Source organism: Schistocerca americana, chromosome X, assembly GCF_021461395.2.
Source record: "Schistocerca americana isolate TAMUIC-IGC-003095 chromosome X, iqSchAmer2.1, whole genome shotgun sequence".
NCBI lineage: Eukaryota > Metazoa > Arthropoda > Insecta > Orthoptera > Acrididae > Schistocerca > Schistocerca americana.
In genome coordinates, this window is record NC_060130.1 from 912,439,001 (window position 1) to 912,461,008 (window position 22,008).

Here is a 22,008-nt window from a genome sequence, read left to right on the forward strand (position 1 = left end):
TGGATCTGAAGGTGATTGTGATGCCTGCAGAGCAACCCCCATGCCGTCACTGCCAGAGCTAACTGACCTCCTCGTCACACCAAAATTAACACCTTGATCCAATACTGTGTCCACCGAAAGGTATGTGCCCAGACGGGAGCACTCACACAAAAGGATGTTGCTTCTTTGATTTGAACAGGCAGCACTAATGAAAGGCTGTCCAGTGCCCCTTAAGAACGCCCAGGCAGCGTCCCCACTGGATGTAGTTCTAATGAGGGGTATCCATAGCATTGCATGATCCATTGATACATGCCATGGAATTAGAAGGAAATCATTCTGAGAATACGTTGAAATTTGCCTTGCAAATACTTCTATGTCTTCTAACTCTGTTTTCATCACAACACACTCTTTATTATCTAAAATTGTTTGTGATTTTGTGTAGGATATGTAAGCAATATTGACCTTGTGTTTTAGTTCATGTTGTCACCACCACCACCACCACTATTGAATAAATGTGTTTCTGTCCCCACAAAGAACATCCATTGCTAGAAATTTTTGTTTTATTCATTAAACAGGTTTTGATAACTTCTTTCTTTGTTTTATTATTTTATGTAAAATTGTTTTTGTACTGTGTGAGAGAAGAAAAGAAAGACTGTGTTTAGAATTTTGAACTGTCTAGGGGCCCGGTCTTGGAAACATTGGAAACCACAAGAGAGAGAAATAGAACTCTGTTTCTCATTTTGTTTGCGTTGAACCATTACATTCAGTGACGAGAGTCAGTCTGTATCAACAAAATATTAAATTATATTGATTATTTGCAGTAGTAAACAAGAAAATTTGCAGTATAAAATAGCTTATTACATGTAATTTGTGTTCTAGATTGGTGCAGATGGAAGACGGAGTCAGATATATTTGGCCCTTTCAACAGCAGCGGAATTTAGAGATCATTTATCAACATTTAGTGACTATTATGCATCTTTAGGCCCTCCAAACCCAGAAAATGTACCAGAAGATGGAAAATTAAAGTCAGAAATGATGATAAAAGATAACAGACGATACTACCTAGATCTTAAGGAAAATTCTCGTGGACGGTTTTTAAGGGTAAGTATGTGTACTGTAAGTTCCACACACCTGATAACTGTTGTTAATGTTGGACAGTTTTGTGTACATTTATTGATTGACATGTTTCATTTTGTTTTATAGTGATGATTTTATCATCTAATTCTGAATGAAATTTGGTGAATAATGTAAAACTTGATAACACTGACTAAAACTAAAGAGCAAAAAATATTGGTTCGATTTCAAAAAGTACTTATTTAGCAGACATTCAGTTTTTTAAGGTTCCCGTTTCCACGTGTCTTCCTCTTCAGAAGTATGCAAGTGACCGACCGGGGATTGGGTGTTTGTGTAGTCCTTATTGTTTCATCATTTGGGAATATGGTGAGACTGGACAGTGAAAAGATTGGGAATTCATACAGGCACTCATAACCATGGTGTTGAGTGCCCCACAAACCAATCATAACCAAAACATAATCGTCATCGTCATGCACACAATTGCCATCACTGGGAGTTCAGACCAGAATGCAGCTGTCACTTGGAACGAAAGCAGCAATCTGTAGGGGGTGGGGAAAGTGAAGGGATAGTGGGGAGGGGGGGGGGGGGAAGAACACTGTCTGTTAAAACGTCCAGGAAATACGCAGGTGGGGGAAAAGAAGAGCACTGTCTGTTAAAATGTGCAGGGAATAGACATAGGCATGAAGACTGTGGGGCAGAGAGATTGGGGGGGAGGGGGGGGGGGGCTGGTAGAGTGGAAAAAGAGAGGAGCAGGGAAGGGGAAAGACAGGTGGGAGCGTTGGCAGAGTATGGCACACAGTGAGGTGTTGGGCGTATATAGGGAGGAGGCGATAGGAGAGAGGGGGCATAACTGTTGCATGGAGGATGTGGTGGCCGTAGGTTACCCAAAATTGAGGCCAGGTTAATTCTGGGAGCAGAGAATGTATTGTAAGGGTCACTTCCGTCTGCACAGTTCAGAAATGCTGGAGGTGGAGGGGAATATCCCGATCACTCAGGTTGTGAAGAAGCCATTGAAATCGAGCATGTTATGCTCAACTGCATGTTGTGCCACAGGATGGTCTACTTTGCTCTTGCCCTCAGTTTTGCAGTGGCCATTCATCCTAATGGATAGCTGGTTGCTAGTCATATAAATGTAACAAGCTGTGTAATGATTGCAGCAGAGCTGGTATATGACCTTGCTTCTTTCACAGGTGGCTCAGCCTGTGACGGGATTGAAATAGGAAGCGTGGGGTAGGTGGAATGGGCAGGCCTTGCACCTAGGTTTTCCCAATGGATATGATCCCTGTGGCGAGGGGTTGGAATTGGGAGTGGTGTAGGGATGGACTAGAATGTTAGAACACCAGTTTAGGAGGGGTGGGTAGGATCTTGGGTATGATATCCCTTATTTCAGGGCATGATGATAGGTAATCAAACCCTTGACGAGGGATGTAGTTCAGTTGTTCTGGGATGGTATTCAATTATGAAGGAGGCACTCCTTTGTAGCTGGTTCTTGGTGTGGTGGGAAGATTGGGGGTGTGTTGGGATATCTGTTTGCAGACTATGTCGGGGGTGGGGGCAGGGTAGTAACACAGGTTACAGAATATGCCAAGCACTCATTTGTGATCACTTAAAAATATCGATTTTTTGGTGACTCACCGGAACGCACTAGGAGGCCGACCCAAGTGGCCTCTATAAGTGGACCTGTGAACTGCATGGACATGCACAGTCTGAAATCACATGCATAACAAGTTAAGATATATCACTTCTCCCTTCTAGGGGCTTGGAAAACAACATGCATATATAAAAACACTAGGCACAAAAAAATGCATAGTAAGGAAAGAAACAGTGATCCCACAAAGCACTGATATTATGAATCAAGAAAACACCAGTGACAGCACTGATGTCCATTTCATCGCCCAACGGCTGCTGCAGCGTGTGGCTAGCAGTCACCAGCAAGTAGTACGGAAGTGATGAGGAGCCTGCTGCCCCCTTCGCCAGTGACAGTGGTGGAGGGGAAAACGGGCTGCGTGATGTAGAATGAAGGCAGTCAGCACAGGCGCACCATGAAATCCCAGTCACCACAGTAGCATAGGAAGCGGAGTCACGCTTCATGATGTCACTCATGCAGAAGAGATGGAGCCTGCCTGCCTCCTATTGCGGGAGGCCTACCACAGCTGAAGTCCCAAGACACGAGAAATGGGTGGCGGGGGGAGGGAAAGAGGGGGGGGGGAGAGAGAGAGAGAGAGAGAGAGAGAGAGAGAGAGAGAGAGAGAGAGGTGGGGGGAGGGGGCGCCATAGTTGGGCAGATTAAATCTGCCAGGAAGTTTCATATCAGCGCACACTCCGCTGCAGAGTGAAAATCTCATTCTGGGAACATCCCCCAGGGTGTGGCTAAGCCATGTCTCCGCAATATCCTTTCTTTCAGGAGTGCTAGTTCTGCAAGGTTCGCAGGAGAGCTTCTGTAAAGTTTGGAAGGTAGGAGATGAGGTACTGGCAGAAGTAAAGCTGTGAGTACCGGGCGTGAGTCGTGCTTCGGTAGCTCAGTTGGTAGAGCACTTGCCCGCGAAAGGCAAAGGTCCCGAGTTCGAGTCTCGGTTGGGCACACAGTTTTAATCTGCCAGGAAGTTTCATATCAGCGCACTCTCCGCTGCAGAGTGAAAATCTCATTCTGGTAAGGGAGAGTTCATATGCAGAGAACCGCATATTAATTATGGGAAAAACACCAAATTATGTAAGATGTATATTAGGCTTTGCAGGCCTCAGGTGGGGTATTATACTACTCCGCTTGATGTTAAGTCCCATAGTGCTCAGAGCCACTACTTCGCTTGATAACTAATATTTCCAGTGTAATGTCACATGAAGATGTATCTCTTTATACACTGATCTGAAGAGGGGGATTTGCAACCCCAAGAAAGAGTTGTGAGACAAAAACAAAAGTTGGTAGGACTGTTTCTACATCTGAAAGGTAATCTCTCTTCAGATTTTGTGCCAGTTGCATAAGACTGGCACTAGTAGCGCCACTATTAGCATGCAAATCGGGTTGATTGGACATGGTAAGTCGATGTTAATCAAGAATGCCTTTGAGGTGGCAAAGACACCTTTAACAACACCTGACTGCATTTGAATGAGGTTGTGTAATAGAACTACGAGAAGCTGGATGTTCCTTCTGCAATACTGCAGAAAGACTTGGCAGGAATGTAGCCACTGTACATGACTGTTGGCAGCGGTGGTCACGTGAAAATACAGTCACAAGAAGACTGCCCTCCAGACAGCCACGTGTCTACTACAGAGAGGGATGATGATCATGTTCTCTGTATGGCTCTGGTGCATAGTACTGCATCTGTAGCAGCTATATGAACAGCAGGTGACACCACAGTGACACAGCAAACTGTTACAAATCAGTCACTTCAAAGATGGCTATGAGCCAGATGCCCTGTAGCATGCATTCCGCTAATCCCAAGCCACTGCCATTTTCGACTTCAGTGGTGTCAAGCAAGAGCTCATTGGAGGGCAGGGTGGAGGTCTGTTGTGTTTTCTGATGAAAGTTGGTTCTGCCTCGATGCCAGTGATGGTTGTGTGTTGGTTAGGAGGCCAGTTGAGGTCCCGCAACCAACACTGGACCTACACGTAGAGTTATGGTCAGGAGCGCGATTTCATGCAACAGCAAGAGTTCTCTCATGGTTATCCCACACACCCTGACTGCAAATTTGTGCATCTATCTGGTGATTTGACCTGTTTTGCTGCCATTCATGAACAGTATTCCAGGGGTGTTTTCTAACATGATAACACTTGTACACGTACTGCTTTTGTAATCCTACATGCTCTACAGAATGTTGACATGGTGCCTTGGCCTGCTTGATCACCAGTCTGTCTCAGTTGGAGCTCGTATGGGACATATCAGACAACTCCAGTGTCATGCACAACCAGCATTAACCATCCCTGTATTGACAACCCAGTGCAACAGGCTTGAAACTCCATCCCATAAACTGTCATCTGACACCTGTACAACACAATGCATACACATTTGCGTGCTTGTATTCAACATCCTGATAGCTACACCTATTATTAATGTTCCAGCTTTTCACATTTGGAATGGTGTGTCTCGCATTTACATTAACCTGTGACCTTGCAGTATTAATCACTTAAATACATTACCTAGACTAATTTACTCCCAAAATTTCATTAATCTGCTTTTTTTTTTCTTGGTGTTGCAATTTTTTCCCATCAGTGTATGTTCCTCTCGTACATCAGTGCAAATTTAGAGTCTCCCCATTGTATATTAAAAAGCTTAAAGTCTCTTAGAAATAGGACTAAGCTACTGAAGACAAATCACAGCTAACCAGTTTGGAGCATTTTAACAGTACTGAGCTAAGAGAAATTTGTCTAAAGTATGAATGCTATGGCTTCCTCTTTTGGAACATAAAGGTAGTTAGTTCCAGGCAGCTGATGGATGAAAGCTCCAGGGAGAAATAAGAAACTAAGAAAATTTTTGAGTTAGAAAATCAGTAAAAAAATGTAGTGAGGTGCAGACCTGTAGTTGTGTTACGTTTTAACACCCTCATTTTACTAAGGAATCTGGGAGCTTGGTTTCATTATGCCATTTACTGCTTTGTGGCCAACTTCATGTTCGTTTACAAGTTCCAGATATTCTGGAATATAGTGGTCTCAGTGCAGGAATGATTTCCATGGATGAAATTTTGTTTGGAGTAGAATGAGACAGTAAAATAGGAAGAAAAGAAAAATCCCATGTAGGAATTGTAGGCAACAGAATAAACAAGTTTCTTTTCCCATGTGTACTATTTTTTCCTTACCTTCAATTTCAGAGTTTCCTTTCACCATCACATCATTGCATATGTAGTGACTGAATGAGGTGGTGCTGTGGTAAAACACTCAAGTTGTATTCAGGAGAACAGTGGTTCAAATCTTCATTTGCTCATCCAGATTTTAGTGTTCCGTGATCTCCCTAAATGATTTAAGGTGAATGTTGATATGGCTCCTGTGAAGGGGCACAGCAAATTTCTTTCTGTATTCTTTCTCAGTCTGAGCTTGTGTCCTGTCTCTAATGACCTTCTCATCAACAGGAAATTTAACCATAACCTTCCATGTGTTTTTTTTTTCCATTTGCAGTACATGATACAGTTCAGTGTTCCCAATTTACTAAAGAAAGTTACTGATAGCACGACAATGAGTATGCTATTACCTTGGCCCGTTTATGCAGGTACACTTTAAAGTAAGTGTGATACTGTCTTAAATAACATCTGAAAGTATTAATTAAGACATTTTATGTTTGTTAAACTTTAGCCAATTAAAAATGTTTTCATTCATCTCGACCAGTTTGCAGCCTAGACAACACAAACACCTCCCAATATTACTACAGTCAGCTGTTGTTTAAATCTTTCAGTATCTTAAAAATTCTTCAGATGGAGACACTAACCAAGGTTTTGATCAAACAAGGCTCCATCAATTCAAAACATTTGTAAAAAAATGAAAAAAGAACGTCCTTAGCAACAGTCCCTCATAAACGAAGATGTATTCACGTATTATACTGGTTGTACACTGTGTGTGGTCAGTCTCAATGTCATAAACCAGTTATGCACTACTCATTCCTTTAGTTATTTCTTCCTGTATTATGTCAGAAGTGGAGGATGTATGTTTGCTGATGGTGTGCGAGGAAATCTGGTGATAGGCATATTTATGTATTCCGGCTTTCAGCAAACAGTCCCTTCTGTCATATCTGATAATCTGGTGCTAAATTAATCTTGAATTGTGCTGTGTTTGCTATGTGACAGTGTACCTTCTTTGAGAGACAGCTATTTCAAACTGATGTTAAAAGTGAAGGCTCTGTAGTTACATCTACTTCTATATCTATACTCTGCAATCGACCATACAGCACGTGGCGGAGGGTACCCCATACCACTACTAGTCATTTCCTTTCCTGTTCCACTCACAGACAGAATGAGGGAAAATCAACTATATGCCTCTGCATGAGCCCTAATTTCTCGTATCTTATCTTCGGGGTCCTTATGCGCGATGTATGTTGGAGGCAACAGAATCTTTCTGCAGTCAGCTTCAAATGCCAGTTTGTTAAATTTTCTCAATAGTGTTCCTCAAAATGAATGTCACCTTACCTCCAGAGATTCCCATTTGAGTTCCTGATGGATAAAAGGTGAACTATTACTGCTATGGCAAATCACTTGTAAAAATTGTTTGTTTCTGTGAGACGTTGGTGCATCATACATACAACCAGATAAAGAAGTCCGAACAATTGTTTGTTGATGCAGGGATACCTTCTTAAAGTCATTAAACTACTGTTCACATCACTTGTTAATTCAGCTGAAATTTAAACAATTTCTATCTGAAATGACTGAAAATTATTCTAGAGAGAAGAAGAAAGGAAGAAGTGGGGCAAGGTTGTAGTCTCCTATTCATTTAATGTGAATTTTAAAAGCATAAAATTATGTGAATCTCAAATTTATAATTAATTTCCAGGTGTCTCAAACAATCACCCGAGGTGGTCCACGTTCTCAGATAGCTATACCAGCACAGGGAATGATTGAATTTAGAGATGCATTAACAGATCTTCTGGAAGAATTTGGAACTGATGATGGAGGATTCAAAGGAGAACTCCCAGAAGGAAGGCACATGCGGGTTGAGAATAAGAATTTCTATTTTGACATTGGTCAGAACAACAGAGGAATCTACATGCGGATCTCTGAAGTAAGTCAGAAACATTTGGCATTTTCTCACATAAACTCAAGTTAAAATCTAGTTGAAAAGGTATGCTTAAAAAAAACCGTAGTCATTGTGGCCACCTGTTTATATTCTGCACATTTTTCTTAATAAATTCTGCAGAATCCGTAACATTTCCATATTTTATTCCTTATTTGTTTAATTTTTATTGAATTGGGCATCTGGTTCAATGAAACAAAATTACAATCTCAGAATTAAAATAATACTGAGAACAGTAATAGTAAACACACAGTATCTAGAGTTACCTCATTTTACAAATGTTAATAATGGACAAGGATATCACCTATAGAGTTGAGGAAACTGTATAAAACTAACATCAGGATGGATGGAACAGGTAAAGAAGTCTATATTCTGTTTATGTGAACAGTTCTTTGTTGTTGTTGTTGTTGTTGTTGTCTTAAGTCTGATTTGATGCAGCTCTCCATGCTGTATCAGTATCTAGAGTTACCTCATTTTACAAATGTTAATAATGGACAAGGATATCACCTATAGAGTTGAGGAAACTGTATAAAACTAACATCAGGATGGATGGAACAGGTAAAGAAGTCTATATTCTGTTTATGTGAACAGTTCTTTGTTGTTGTTGTTGTTGTTGTTGTTGTCTTAAGTCTGATTTGATGCAGCTCTCCATGCTGCTCTATCCTGTGCAAGCCTCTTCATCTCTAAATAACTACTGCAGCCTACATTCTTCTCAGTCTGCTTACTGTACTCACCTTTGGTCTGGCTCTATGAATTTTAACCCCCCCCCCCCCCCACATCCTCCCCCAAAGTGATTTAGATGCTATTTAATCAACATATGAATTGCTCTCCATCCTTCTTCAGCAACTCACCAAATACAAGACTACAAAGTATACACTGAAAATCGTAACAGCTTAACACACTGCCTCATACTGAATATGACCACGAAGTAAATTAAACATGTCAGAGATTGTATAAGACTTTATAATAATATTATTTTCATCACAACCTGTCAAAATTATGATAAGACACAGTGTAATCCAATAAGAACAAATTCTCCATCGACACAGGTGACCACAGGAGAGCGATACGCACATATATAGATCTGAGTAGTATCACGTACACAGAGTATAAAAGGGCAGTGCATTCAATGAGATGTCATTTGTATTCAGGTGATTCATGCAAAAAGGTTTCTGACGTGATTATGGCTGCGTGGTGGGAGTTAACAGACTTTGTACATTGAATGGTAGTTGGAGCCAGATGCATAAGACATTACATTTCGGAAATAGTTAGTTAATGTCAAGAGTGTACTGAGAGTGCCAAATTTCAGGCATTACCTCTCACCACGGACATCGCAGGTGCTGATGCACTTCACTTAATAACCGAGAGCAGTGGTGTTTGCGTAATTCGGACAGTGTGGCAAAATTTGCTGTTGATGGGCTACGGCAGCAGACGGCCACCATGAGTGCCTTTGCCAATTACACAACATCACCTGTAGTGCCTCTCATGGGCTCATGACCGTATCAGTTGGCTCCTAGATGACTGGAAATTGTGGCCTGGTCAGATGAGTTCCAATTTTAGTCAGTAAGAGCTCGTGTTTACGTGGATCATTCACTGGATATGGTTGTGTGCGACTACTTGGAGACCATTTGCTGCCATCGACGGACTTCATGTTCCCAAACACCGGTGTCGTGTCACTGGGCCACAGTTGTTTGTGACTGTTCTGGAGAACATTCTGAACAGTTCGAGCAAGTGATTTGGCCACACAACTCCCATCAAACAGTTGTGGGTAATTATGGCCGAATGGTCAGTTCGTGCACAAAACCCTGCACTGGCATCACTTTCGCAGGTGGCTGTAGAGGCAGCATGGCTCAGTATTTCTACAGGGGACTTCCCATGACTCGTTTAGTCCATGCTATGTTGAGTTGCTGCATAGCACCAGGCAGAAGGAGGTCTGACATGATATTAGGAGATATTTCATGACTTTTGCCACTTCAGTGTGCATACAAGGTGTTCCAAAAGAAAGTTTATATTTGAAGAGCTCTCTGCGCATGTGCAACAAATTGGAGGTTCCGTCATTTATCTTCTGTCTACATACATGTAAAGAAGAGTGTGTGTCTGTTTATTCGTTTGTAATTCATAAACATCTATAGTTTTTTTCTGCTATTGGTGAAATTTTGCGCACTTTGCCTTCAAGACAAGAGGAAGATCACTGTCTACATAAGATTTCATGATATGACTTGAAACATATATGTATGCAATATATCGAGGGGAAAGGTTGTTACCTAAAATCTCTAAAAGTTCTTGGCCAATTTACTTCAAGTTTTTACACTCAGATGAAACAGTGAAGAAGAGTAATGAAAAATTAAATGCCTAGGAAACGAAATACATCATGGTAAACTGACTGTAATTCCTATTGTGATAATAAATTATGTCAGCACTGCCCATCTAAGAGATAGTTACCATCAGACGTCTAGATCACAGGATTAACAAAAGTGCAAAAATTTGACAAAAACGTGATTGCAAACTCTTATTTATTGCTTAATTGTCATTGTTACATGGAAGAAGGCTGGCTGTGAAGATACTGTTGCTGAATGTAATAGAGGCCATGATTGTCACAGGGTATGCCACGGGTGAAGACATATTTGCGCCCTACATTCCGTCAATACCCGGTGATTTAAATATGCCCTTCGATTGCCAGTCGGTTTGCATGGCAGATATTAAACGTAATGAGCAATGCTGGGCACTGCAACTAGTGGCATATAAAATATTGTTTTCACGTGGATCACATCATTGTGGATAATGAATGTAGTGCAAACAAGAAAAAGGTATATTATGCACATACATTAACATAATACTCTAAGCTGTAACTACATCTGCGACATCTTTTAACACAGGTATGAGATACATTTAAATGTGATGACATAAATAGAACTGTCCACATCAAACATGTCATAAATACAAGTACATAAGTAGTTACCATATGAACTATTTCATCACCTTTATTATCCACATTTGGCACATCCACTCGTAACAAATTTTTTGCTATGTGATACATGACTGAAAATTGGGAGTGCCCAAAAACTAGTCAGCCAGTAAATAATTTGCAGTTTTGGTGTTAAACATTTAAAAATGTCTTTTCTTCAGTCTTTGTCAGCTGAGTTAGCCCATTCCAGAATCACCTTTTACCAGAATAGTTCTAGTGGAAGACAGATCAGACATGTATTATCAACCAACCTTGAATCTGGGGACCGATGAAAATAGCGAGATAGCACCTTAGTCTGCGGCCTTTTTCCCTTACACAGATAGCATTTCAAACAGGATTGATAGTGTTCTGTGGAAACACAGTGTGAAGTGTGTTTTTCAACAACCATTGAAGATTAGGGTCTGTAAAGTATGATCTCGGTTGGCATTAGGCAGGTATCTACTGTATCCCAAGCAGTTGTGGCATGTCATCCATTGATCAGACCATCATGACTTCGGAGGACCTATGTATATAGCCTCATCGTGCTTACAACAGCTGAGCAAATCTGCTGTTTCAGAACATTGCCATGGTATCTATCGTCTGATGGATTATATCACCACAGAGATTCTGGAATACACTTACAGCTATTGGGATAGTTGTATTAAGAAAGCAGTTAAGATTAAATTAGCAACTGGCCTTGTAAATAGATATGGAGGTATTTGTTTAAATTCTGCTTAGAATCCTGCTCTCTCACTAGTCAAAAAACAGAGGTGCAGAGTTAAAGCTACTTGCTCACATGTTGGTAATTAATATTCACCATCAATAACTTTTGATGGTGATCACATTTGGTTGTGTGGTGGCACTAGTTTCTTTTGTGTGTGTGTGTGTGGGGGGGGGGGGGGGGGGGCGCACACAGTCCCTGTATTGTGGTTCATAGCTGGTGTAACCCCACACACTGGAGTTTTAAATTTCCTTGCATGGCATGCTCTTGTAGCATTTGTGCCTTTAAAGTGGTCGAGTGTTCTCCTTTTGGAATCTCAGTGGCTGTTGGAGACATCTCCTGGCAGCATTCCTGTAAGTTGTTTGAACATTTTATACAATCGAAAGAGAGTAGACAGTGCAAAATGTTGAAGCAAGTATGGCTATAGGAAAAATGTAAGTCTGTAGAATTGTGTATGACTAGGGGAAAGATAGGTGCCACGAATAGGATAATTAAAGATTCACTGGAAGAAAAGAGGAGCATCTGAATGAAAGTTAAGAACTCGGTTGGCAATCCAGTAATAAGCAAAGAAGGGAAGACAGCAAGGCAGAAAGAATATCTGGAGGGTCTATACAAAGGAAACAAACCTGAAGGCAGTATTATAGAGGTAGAAGAGAATTAGGATGAAACTGAGATTGGAACTATGATACTGCAAGAATAAGACCTAAATCAAACAAGGCCCCAGGAGTAGACAACATTCCCTCAAAATTAGTGAGGTCCTGGGAGAGCCAGAAATGACAAAACTATTCTACTGTATATGCAATGTATATGATACAGACAAATTAACCTCAGACTTCAAGAACACTGTAATAACTCATATTCCAAAGAAGAAAGGTGCTGACAAGGGTGATTATTAAATTCTGTAATAAGTCATATTTTCAAAACAGTGACATGAATTATTTATCTATAAATGGAAAAACTGGCAGAAGCCAACCTCAGGGAATATTGCTTTAAGCCCTCAAGAAATGTAGGAGCTTCTTCTTCTTCTTCTTCTTCTGCATTGTGAAACTTCTTCAATAATTCTTTGACAGTTATCATGATTTAACACTCAAGCTTTCCATCCACTACAGCATATTGTCTGCAAGTCGTCCATGACTCCATCTATTCATCTAGTTCTCAGTTGACCCTGTCCTCTGTCACCCCTGGATTTCCAACTAATATCCTTTTAGTTACTTTCATATCACCAATGCATGCCATTTGTCCCACCCATTTCAAACTCACTGATTTCACTGAACTAATAAGCGGATGTATATATGAAGACATGCACTGAAAAATGGGCTAACTGTCAAATGTAAAAGCTTAGAGATAAGCATTGCTATCTCTTCCTGGGTACAGGAACTATCAAAATTGATATTGGTCTAATCCCTAAATATCACATTAGGATATTTAGGGAAGAGACCAATGTCAGTTTTGATAGTTACCGTACCTAGCAACACATGGCAACACTTATCTCCAACTCTTGTGTGTGTGTGTGTGTGTGTGTGTGTGTGTGTGTGTGTGTAATTTACAGGTTATGATTGTACCTGTTGTACCTACTCTTCCAAATCCCTCTTTCACAGGTTGAGCAAAAAATTCTTTGAAGTACCTTTCTGACAAAGCCATCTAGCATGCCCACATCTTTTGATGTTAATGACCAAGTTTCCGAGGCATATGTAAGCACTGGTCTAAAAAGTGTATAATAAATCATTATTTCTTTAATACAAAAGGGGCTATGTTAGCTGCTATTAATGTCTGTTTAACTTATCTCATATACTTAATCTGCTAAAATCTTTCAAAAGTATAATTGTCCACAGTTATTGAAGGTGGCGTGTTCTCCTTGCATGCTATTCCATTAACCGTGTAGTTTGTTTTCTATTGGTTTATATTGAGTCTTATATTCCCATTTGTCTGCTCGTGTGTGATGAATTTATCCTTTGCCTTCATAGTTCTTGCAACTATATGTATATCATCACCATAAGCTAGTATCTGCACAGATTTGTAAACTATAGTTTCTCTACTGAGCAGGTTGGCACCCCTCATGACTTTCTCCATTATTATACTACTCTGTACCTCATTCGTTATCATTCTCATACTCACAAACCTTAATAATTTTTCAGGAGTTCCTAGTTCAGTCAAGGTGCAGCACATTTGCTTTCTATCTAGGGTACCATATGTTAATTTGTAGTCGATGAAAAGGTGACACATGCAAATTCTAAATTCAGTTGTCTTTTCTAAAATATGTCGTAGGGTGATCTACTGTTGATTTCTGTGGGAGAAATCCACACTTGTATGAGCTAATATATCTCTCTGAACAATTTGTAGGAGACAGTCAAGCAGTAGATAGGAAAATTATTTATAGTGTATTCCAAGTTTAGCAACATAATTCCTTGATAGTTCTCTGTTCCAACATATCTCCTTTGTTGTATTCGTGGCAAATAATTTCTTCTTTCCACTCCTGGAGCATTCCCTTCTTGCCCCATACTGAAATCACCTGTTTTGGGAGAATGCCTTCTGACTGCCACCTTGTATGAACGGTTCTGCTGTAATATGATCTGTTTGTGGTGACCTATTGCTTTTCATTTTCTTCAAAGCAATTCTCATCTTTTCCAGAGTTGGTGAGCCATTATTTTCGTAGTTCTTTGATGTTTGCTTTCATCTATCCTCTCTTTTTTCATTGATAGAAATGAGGGATCCTCTTTTCGTCATACTCATTTCTTTATAAACTTGCTCTTATACTGTTTGTTTCTAAGGTTCTTCTGTATGCTACATTCTTTTCATCTGTTGATATCTCACACTCAGTATCAAACCAAGGAGATCTTATGCACCTTGTTTCAGTACCCAGTGTTTCATTTGTTGATGTCTCCACTGTATTCTTTATTATTTCCCATTGCTCCTCGATGTTGCCACACTCTTCAGTCCTTTAAAGTATCTGTGATATATTTTCCTGGTATTGCTTTCCAATTGCAAAGGATTCTAGAGTTTTTACATTCTGTTTCTGTTCTATGCATTTAGATTTCAGCACTAACTCATACCTATATCAAAAAGTGGTTTGAATCTACATTTGGGCCTCTGAAACTCATCATGTCCAAGAGGTCTGACTTATGTCTTCCATCAGTCAACACATGTTAAGTCTGGTTAATAATGTTCCCATTTGGTGACTTCCATGTTCCTTTTTATGTATCTTTTATGTTCATGCAGAAATAATGAGGTGCCCCCAATCATTTTTCAGAATGCTGTGAATAAGACTAGCCTTCATCCATTGTCATTGCTTATAATACGTTTGTTATGGGGTCCAACTGTTGGTTTAAATATTTCCCCTTCCCACTTGAGAATGTAGACCACCAGCAAGTATTGTTACATTGTGGACTGGACAGTCATCATATGTTATTTTCAGGAGTTCATAAAACAAGTCCTTTTTGTCTTTCTTAGCTTCCTCAGTTGGTGCATGGTCATTGATTATGGAATAATTGAAAAATTTCCCCATTATCCTCAGTGTTGTTAGCCTAGTACTGATACGTGTGAGCCCAATTGCAAGGTTGTTAAGGTGTTGGTGTACCACAGATGCTGTACTGAATTCATGCTTATCCGCACTACCACTACAGAACATGCTAGCTTCTCAGTTTTCTAAGATTCCACTTCCAACAGTATAGTATTGTGGGTCTGCCTTGATGCAAAGCACTTTTGTTATTTATTTATTTCCGAACTAGTTTCACGTCCAGTCCACCTTACTTCTTGTAGAGCTATAATACTTCGATTGGGTTTCATTGTTAGATCTGCTAACATTCTCGGACCTCTTGGGTTATACAGAGACTTCACTTTGCAGGTTCCTGTGTATGAATCAGATTTGTGTTTTTTGTTTCTACTCTTTCTTCCACCATTGGTTTGTCCGTTATCATTGTCCTGTCCATCACCATGTTTGTCACCATTGATCAATCCAGCTTCTTTTTGTTGAAATTTAGTGACATGAGTTCTTTTTATGGAGTGGGTTGTCAGCCCTACATCCAATCTATTCCAGAAGAGGATTGCTATTTTTTAATCAGCGTTTTCTTCTCTTAGCCTTTGGGGAGCCATCCCCACATACTACCGAGCAGCAGCATCAGAGCCCTATTAGCTGCTACTTTTCAATGTTCCTGCTGGGCTTTCAAAGCTGCCGTAATATTCCCAGGACACACAGTCCCCATTGCACATCACTCCAAGGGCAGTCTCATACTCTGTGTGGTTGCCCGTCTTCCATATTGTGGACAAGGGATTGGACTTTGAGAGGCAAAATGTAGGAACATGCTAGGTGATATTTACCCTACACTTTCTATTATAAGATAAACTGAAGAAAGGCAAATTTACATTGACCAATAAACACCCAATTCTTTAAAGAATCGAACTCCTAATACATAAAACAGCTACAAATGCCTGATTACTTTACAAATGAATTAATGTGTTAAATATTTGCCATTGAACATGTTAGTGAGAAAAAGTTTAGAAAACATTTGAAATTATGTATAACGTTTGCTGGAAGTCACTAAGTGCTCTCACTATGAAAAGCTGGATAAGTACAGGGTTATTACAAATGATTGAAGCGATTTCACAGCTCTACAATAACTTTATTATTTGAGATATTTTCACAATGCTTTGCACACACATACAAAAACTCAAAAAGTTTTTTTAGGCATTCACAAATGTTCGATATGTGCCCCTTTAGTGATTCGGCAGACATCAAGCCGATAATCAAGTTCCTCTCACACTCGGCGCAGCATGTCCCCATCAATGAGTTCGAAACGGTAAGGCTTCTGCTTTAGCCTTTTCCGTAAGATTTTCCAAACCGTCGGCTGTGGTACGTTTAGCTCCCTGCTTGCTTTATTCGTCGACTTCCGCGGGCTACGCGTGAAACTTGCCCGCACGCGTTCAACCGTTTCTTCGCTCACTGCAGGCCGGCCCGTTGATTTCCCCTTACAGAGGCATCCAGAAGCTTTAAACTGCGCATACCATCGCCGAATGGAGTTAGCAGTTGGTGGATCTTTGTTGAACTTCGTCCTGAAGTGTCGTTGCACTGTCATGACTGACTGATGTGAGTGCGTTTCAAGCACGACATACGCTTTCTCGGCTCCTGTCGCCATTTTGTCTCACTGCGCTCTCGAGCGCTCTGGCGGCAGAAACCTGAAGTGCGGCTTCAGCTGAACAAAACTTTATTAGTTTTTCTACGTACCTGTAGTGTGTCGTGACCATATGTCAATGAATGGAGCTACAGTGAATTTATGAAATCGCTTCAATCATTTGTAATAGCCCTGTATAATCGGGGTAATTTGTGCTCCATTCTAAGCAAAAGCAAATTTTTCACACACCTCGATGTTTATGATGTCATATTTCATGAAATACATGCTGTGCACTGATATAATTTTGCAGATACAGTCAGTGATATAATTACATATATACTGTCTGCAAAGTATGTTGCAAATAGTGTTAGCAGTAAATAAGTAATAAATTAAAACATCATGCCTGACACTGAAATTTTACTGCATGAACAGCTTAAATGTAGTAAGCGATAAACCTTTTTCCTTCCCTCATTTCGTGGGGGATGTCAGCAAGACAAACACATCAAATTAATTCACAATTGTGAATAAGGACTACCATCTGTTGTAGAATGGAATGACGACAACGAAAACTTGTATTGGATCGGGACTCGAACCCAGATTTCCCACTTATCGCGAGCAGTCAACCAGACTGTGAACTATGACTTGTCATGTCCACTACACCCTTTGATGCTCTTTTGTTTTTCAGAGCACTTACTGATATTCCATGAAATTCACATTCTCTCAATGTTTTACAGCATTGGTGGATGCGATGGTGAGTTTTTAATAAATTGAGTGCCAGACCCCAATCCTTGTTCAAATTGAAGCCTCTGTCCTGGTTTATAAGGTTTTATGACACCTTTATTTCGATAGACTGTTGTTGTTGGTGGTGGTCTTCAGCCCAAGGTCTCTTTGGATGCAGCTCTCCACATTATTCTACCCTGTGCAAGCTACTTCACCTCCAAACAACAACCCACATTCACTTGAACCTACTTCCTGTATCTGCCTCATGGTCTTCCTCTTCAGTTTTTACCCACACACTTTCCTCCATTTCTAAATTGACGATTCCTTGTTGTCACAGAATGCGGCCTATCAGATGATCCCTTCTTTTTCTCCCTAGTTCTATTCAGTGCTTGCGATAATCTTCAGCATTCTTCTGTAGCACCACATTTCGAAAGCTTCTGTTCTCTTCTTATTGAACTGCTTATCTTCCATGTTTCACTTCCTTACAACACAACACTTCAGACAAATGCCTTCAGAAAAGAGTAACACTTAAATTTATATTCAGTGTTAACAAATTTCTATTCTTCAGAAATGCTTTTCTTGCCGTTTCCAGTATACATTTTATATCCTCCCTACTTCATCTATCATCAGCTATTTTACTGCCTGAGTAACAAAACTCGTATACTACTTTCAATGTCTCATTTCCTGGTCCAATTCTGTCAGCATTGCATGATTTAATTTGACTACATTCCATTACGCTTGTTTTGCTTTTGTTAATGTTAAGCTTACATCCTCTTTTCAAGATACTGTCCATTCTGTTCAACTGCACTTCCAAATCCTTTACTGTCCCTGACAGAACTATAATGTCATCTGAAAATCTCAGAAGTTTTATTTCTTTTCCCTGAACTTCAATTCCCTCTCTAAATTTTTCTCTGGTTTCCTATACTGCTTGCTCAATGTACAAATTGAATAATATCAGGGATAAGTTACTCACTGCCTTCCCAACGACTGTTTCCCTTTCACACTCTTCAACTTGTATAACTGCAATTAGTTTTTTGTACAAGCTGTATATAACCTTTCGCTCCTTGTATTTTACCCCTTCTACCTTCACAATCTCAAAGAATGTAGTTCAGTCAATATTGTGAAAAGCTTTGTCTACGTCTACAAAAGCCATAAATGTTGGTTTGCCTTTCTTTAACCTATCTTCTAAGATAAGTCATAGGGTCAGTATTGCCTCTTGTGTTCCAACCCAGAACCCAAACTGATTTTCCTCAAGGTCGGCTTCTACAAGGTTTTCCATTTATCTATAAATAATTCTTGTCAATATTATGAAATGATAAACTGGTACTTACCATATAATGGAAATGTTGAGTTACAGACAGGCACAACAGGAAGACTGCTAAACAAGTAAGCTTTTGGCCAAAAAACCTTCTTCAAAATCTCTCACACACACACACACACACACACACACACACACACACACACACTCACACACAAATTCATGCAAATGTAACTCTGACACAATGACCACTTTCTCTGGCTGTCACTGTTTTGCAAAAACAATGTATTAAACTAATAATTTGTTGTTATTCACTCCTGTCAGCACCTCCCTTCTTTGGAAGAGGAGTTATCACAGTGTTTTCGAAGTCAGAGGGCATTTCGTTCCTCTCATATACCTTGCATACAAGGTAGATAGTTGTGTTATTTCTTGCTCTCCCAAGGATCTCGGTAATTCTGAGGGAGTTTTGTCTACACCAAGGGCCTTGTTTTGGCTTAGGTCTGTCAGTACTCTGTCAAATTCTTCTTATAGTGCCATATCTCCAATTTCATCCTTATCTACATCCTCTTCTCTTTCCTTAATACTGCTAGAAGTTCATTTATCTTGTACAGTCCCTCTATATATCCCTTCCACATTTCAGCTTCCCCTTCTTTGTTTAATACTGGTTTTCCATCTAAGCTCTTGATATTCATGCATCTATTTCTCTTTTCTCCATGGGATTATTTTAATTTTCCTGTAAACATTATCTGTCTGTACCTAGTTATAAATGCTTAAATTTGTCTTCTACCCATTCCTGCTTAGCCATTTTGCGCTTTCCGTCAGTCTCATTTTTAGATGTACATGTTCACTTTAGTCTGCCTCATTTGCTGCATTGTAATGTTTCCTCTTTCATCAATTAAATTGTATCTATATTTGCCAAAATTCAACATAATATTAACACAACAGCTGTCAACATGATTATGCGCCAAGCGAGCCTGGCACTACTATGAGAGAGCATTCCTGACAATCAAATAAGTGCTAGTTGTCATTTCAAGAGTGCATCTCTATATTTATGTTTCATCTGTACTCCTCATATTCGTGAGAATGAGTTAACTATATGGAATAGTCCCAAGCAGAATCAATGCAGTTGAAAAAGTCTGCATGCCTGAAAGCGAAACTGAGTCACTTGTACAAAAAGACAAGACAAAATGCAGGGAGCCATGTATTAATTAATCTCATTGATAAACATCTGGGTGATGATTCATTCATTATAGCAATAATTTCACGTGTGGACAACAATAAGATGATTTTTCATAATTTTAATATCATTGTCTATTGATAGATAAATGTCAGTCTTATGAATAAAATCAAGAGGAAGATGATAACTTCTCTCATTGAGTATGGCACACCATATAACAACATTAAATCTCCTTCCTGTAAGACCTGTAGTTAGTAATATTGTTGACACCTACATGTCAGCTAGAAAGTACTTGAAATGCATTATCAGCAAGTGCATTGGGAAGTGTAAACACTGCATTGACAGCTCTGCACACTTTTTACACCAGCTCAAATCCCACTGTCTGTATTCATGGAACTATTTGTGGAAAAGTTCTCATCTACTTATTTCTTGTTTGACAGAAAATGTTATTAACAAACAGATGATGTGGCAATGGTTACTCCATTATCACTTGTTTTGGCAAACATATACATCTAAAACTTTGCGATATGGATCGAAAAAAAACTTGAAAAGAGGGCCTTGTAACAGTTAAACTCTATCCATTACAATATAAAATCCCTGATGGAACTTGAAATAAATGTTTCCTCAATATGTAGACAGATCCCTGGGTCACAGTGTAGTTCCTGTCAGTTGGAGTGGGTAGAGATCTTTTTTTGGCAACAGTAATAAGCTAATAATTGGATCCTTTTACCAACCTCCCAACTCTTGTGATACAGTTGCTGAAAGGTTCAAAGAAAACTTGAGTTTAATTTCAGACATGTACCCTACTCATACAGTTATAGTTTGTGGCGACTTTAATTTACCCCTGACATGTTGGCAAAAATACATTTTTAAATCCAGAGGTATGCACAAAACATCATACAAAATCGTGCTAAACGCATTCTCAGAAAATTATTTTGAGCAGTTAGTTTGTTAGCCCATGTGAATAGTAAACAGTTGTGAAAACACACTTGACCTCTTAGCAGCAAATAATTCTGAACTAATAACAAGCATCAAAACAGGTACAGGGATTAGTGAACACAGGGTTGTTGAAGCGAGGTTGAATATTGTAACCCCAAAATCCTCCAAAAATAAATGAAAAATATGCCTATTAAAAAAAGCAGGTTAAAATTCACTTGACGTATTCCTGAGAGATAATGTCCACTCCTCCCAAATTAACACTGTAAATGTAGACCAGATGTGGCATGAAATCAAAGAAATAGTATTGACGGCATTTGAGAGATTCATACCAAATAAATTAATAAACAATGGAACTGATCCTCCTTGGTACACAAAAGGGGTCAGAACACTGCTGCAGAAACAATGAAAAAAGCATACCAAATTTAAATTAATGCAAAATCTCCAAGAGTGGCGAGCTTTTCAGAAGCTCGAAATTTAGTGTGGACATCAATGCTAGATGCTTATAATAGTTTCCACAATGAAATTTGTTCCTAAACCTGGCAGAAAATCCAGAGAGATTATGGCCGTATGTAAAGTACGCTAGCATCAAGACACTGTCAATACCTTCTCTGTGTGATAGCAATGGATATACTATCGACGACAGTGCTGTGAAAGCAGAGTTACTAAACACAGCCTTTCGAAATTCCTTCACCAAAAAAGACGAAGTAAATATTCCAGAATTCGAATCAAGAACAGCTGCCAACATGAGTAACTTAAAGTAGATATCTTCAGAGTAATGAAGCAACTTGAATTACTGTGTACCAGTTGGGTTCCTTTCAGAGTATGCTAATGCAATAGCTCCATACTTAACAATCGTATACAACTGCTCACTCAGTGAAAGATATATACCCAAAGACTGGAAAGTTGTACAGGTCACACCAAAAATAGGAGTAATCCACTAAATTACAGGCCTGTATCATAATGTCAATATGCAGCAAGATTTTGGAACATATATTGTGTTCAAACATTATGAATAACCTTGAAGAGAATGGTGTATTGAGACAGAATCAACACAGATTTAGAAAACATCATTTTTGTGAAACACAACTAGCTCTTTACACATATGATGTGTGGTTTACTATTGACAAGGCATTTCAAATTGGTTCTGTGTTTCTAGATTTCCAAAAGGCTTTTGACACTGTACCACAGAAGTGGCTTGTAGTGAAATTGCATGCTTATGGAATATACCTCAGTTATGCGACTGAATTCATGATTTCCTTTCAGAGAGGTCACAGTTTGTAGTAACTGATGGAAAGTCATCAAGTAAAACAGTAATGATTTCTGTCATTTCCCAAGGTAGTGTTATAGGCGCTCTACTGTTTCTTATCTATATAAACAATTTAG

At 39.5% G+C, this 22,008-nt stretch overlaps 1 protein-coding gene across 3 annotated transcripts in view; it reads left to right on the forward strand.

Annotated features, from left to right (window-relative positions):
• LOC124556753 (transcriptional activator protein Pur-beta) overlaps positions 1 to 22,008 on the forward strand; it is a 346,413-nt gene that overhangs the window by 312,841 nt on the left and 11,564 nt on the right. For all 3 annotated transcript variants that reach the window (XM_047130752.1, XM_047130751.1, XM_047130753.1), the window contains 2 exons: positions 859 to 1,080; positions 7,522 to 7,749. In XM_047130752.1, the coding sequence (XP_046986708.1) occupies positions 859 to 1,080; positions 7,522 to 7,749 (450 nt within the window). The remainder of the gene's footprint in view (positions 1 to 858; positions 1,081 to 7,521; positions 7,750 to 22,008) is intronic.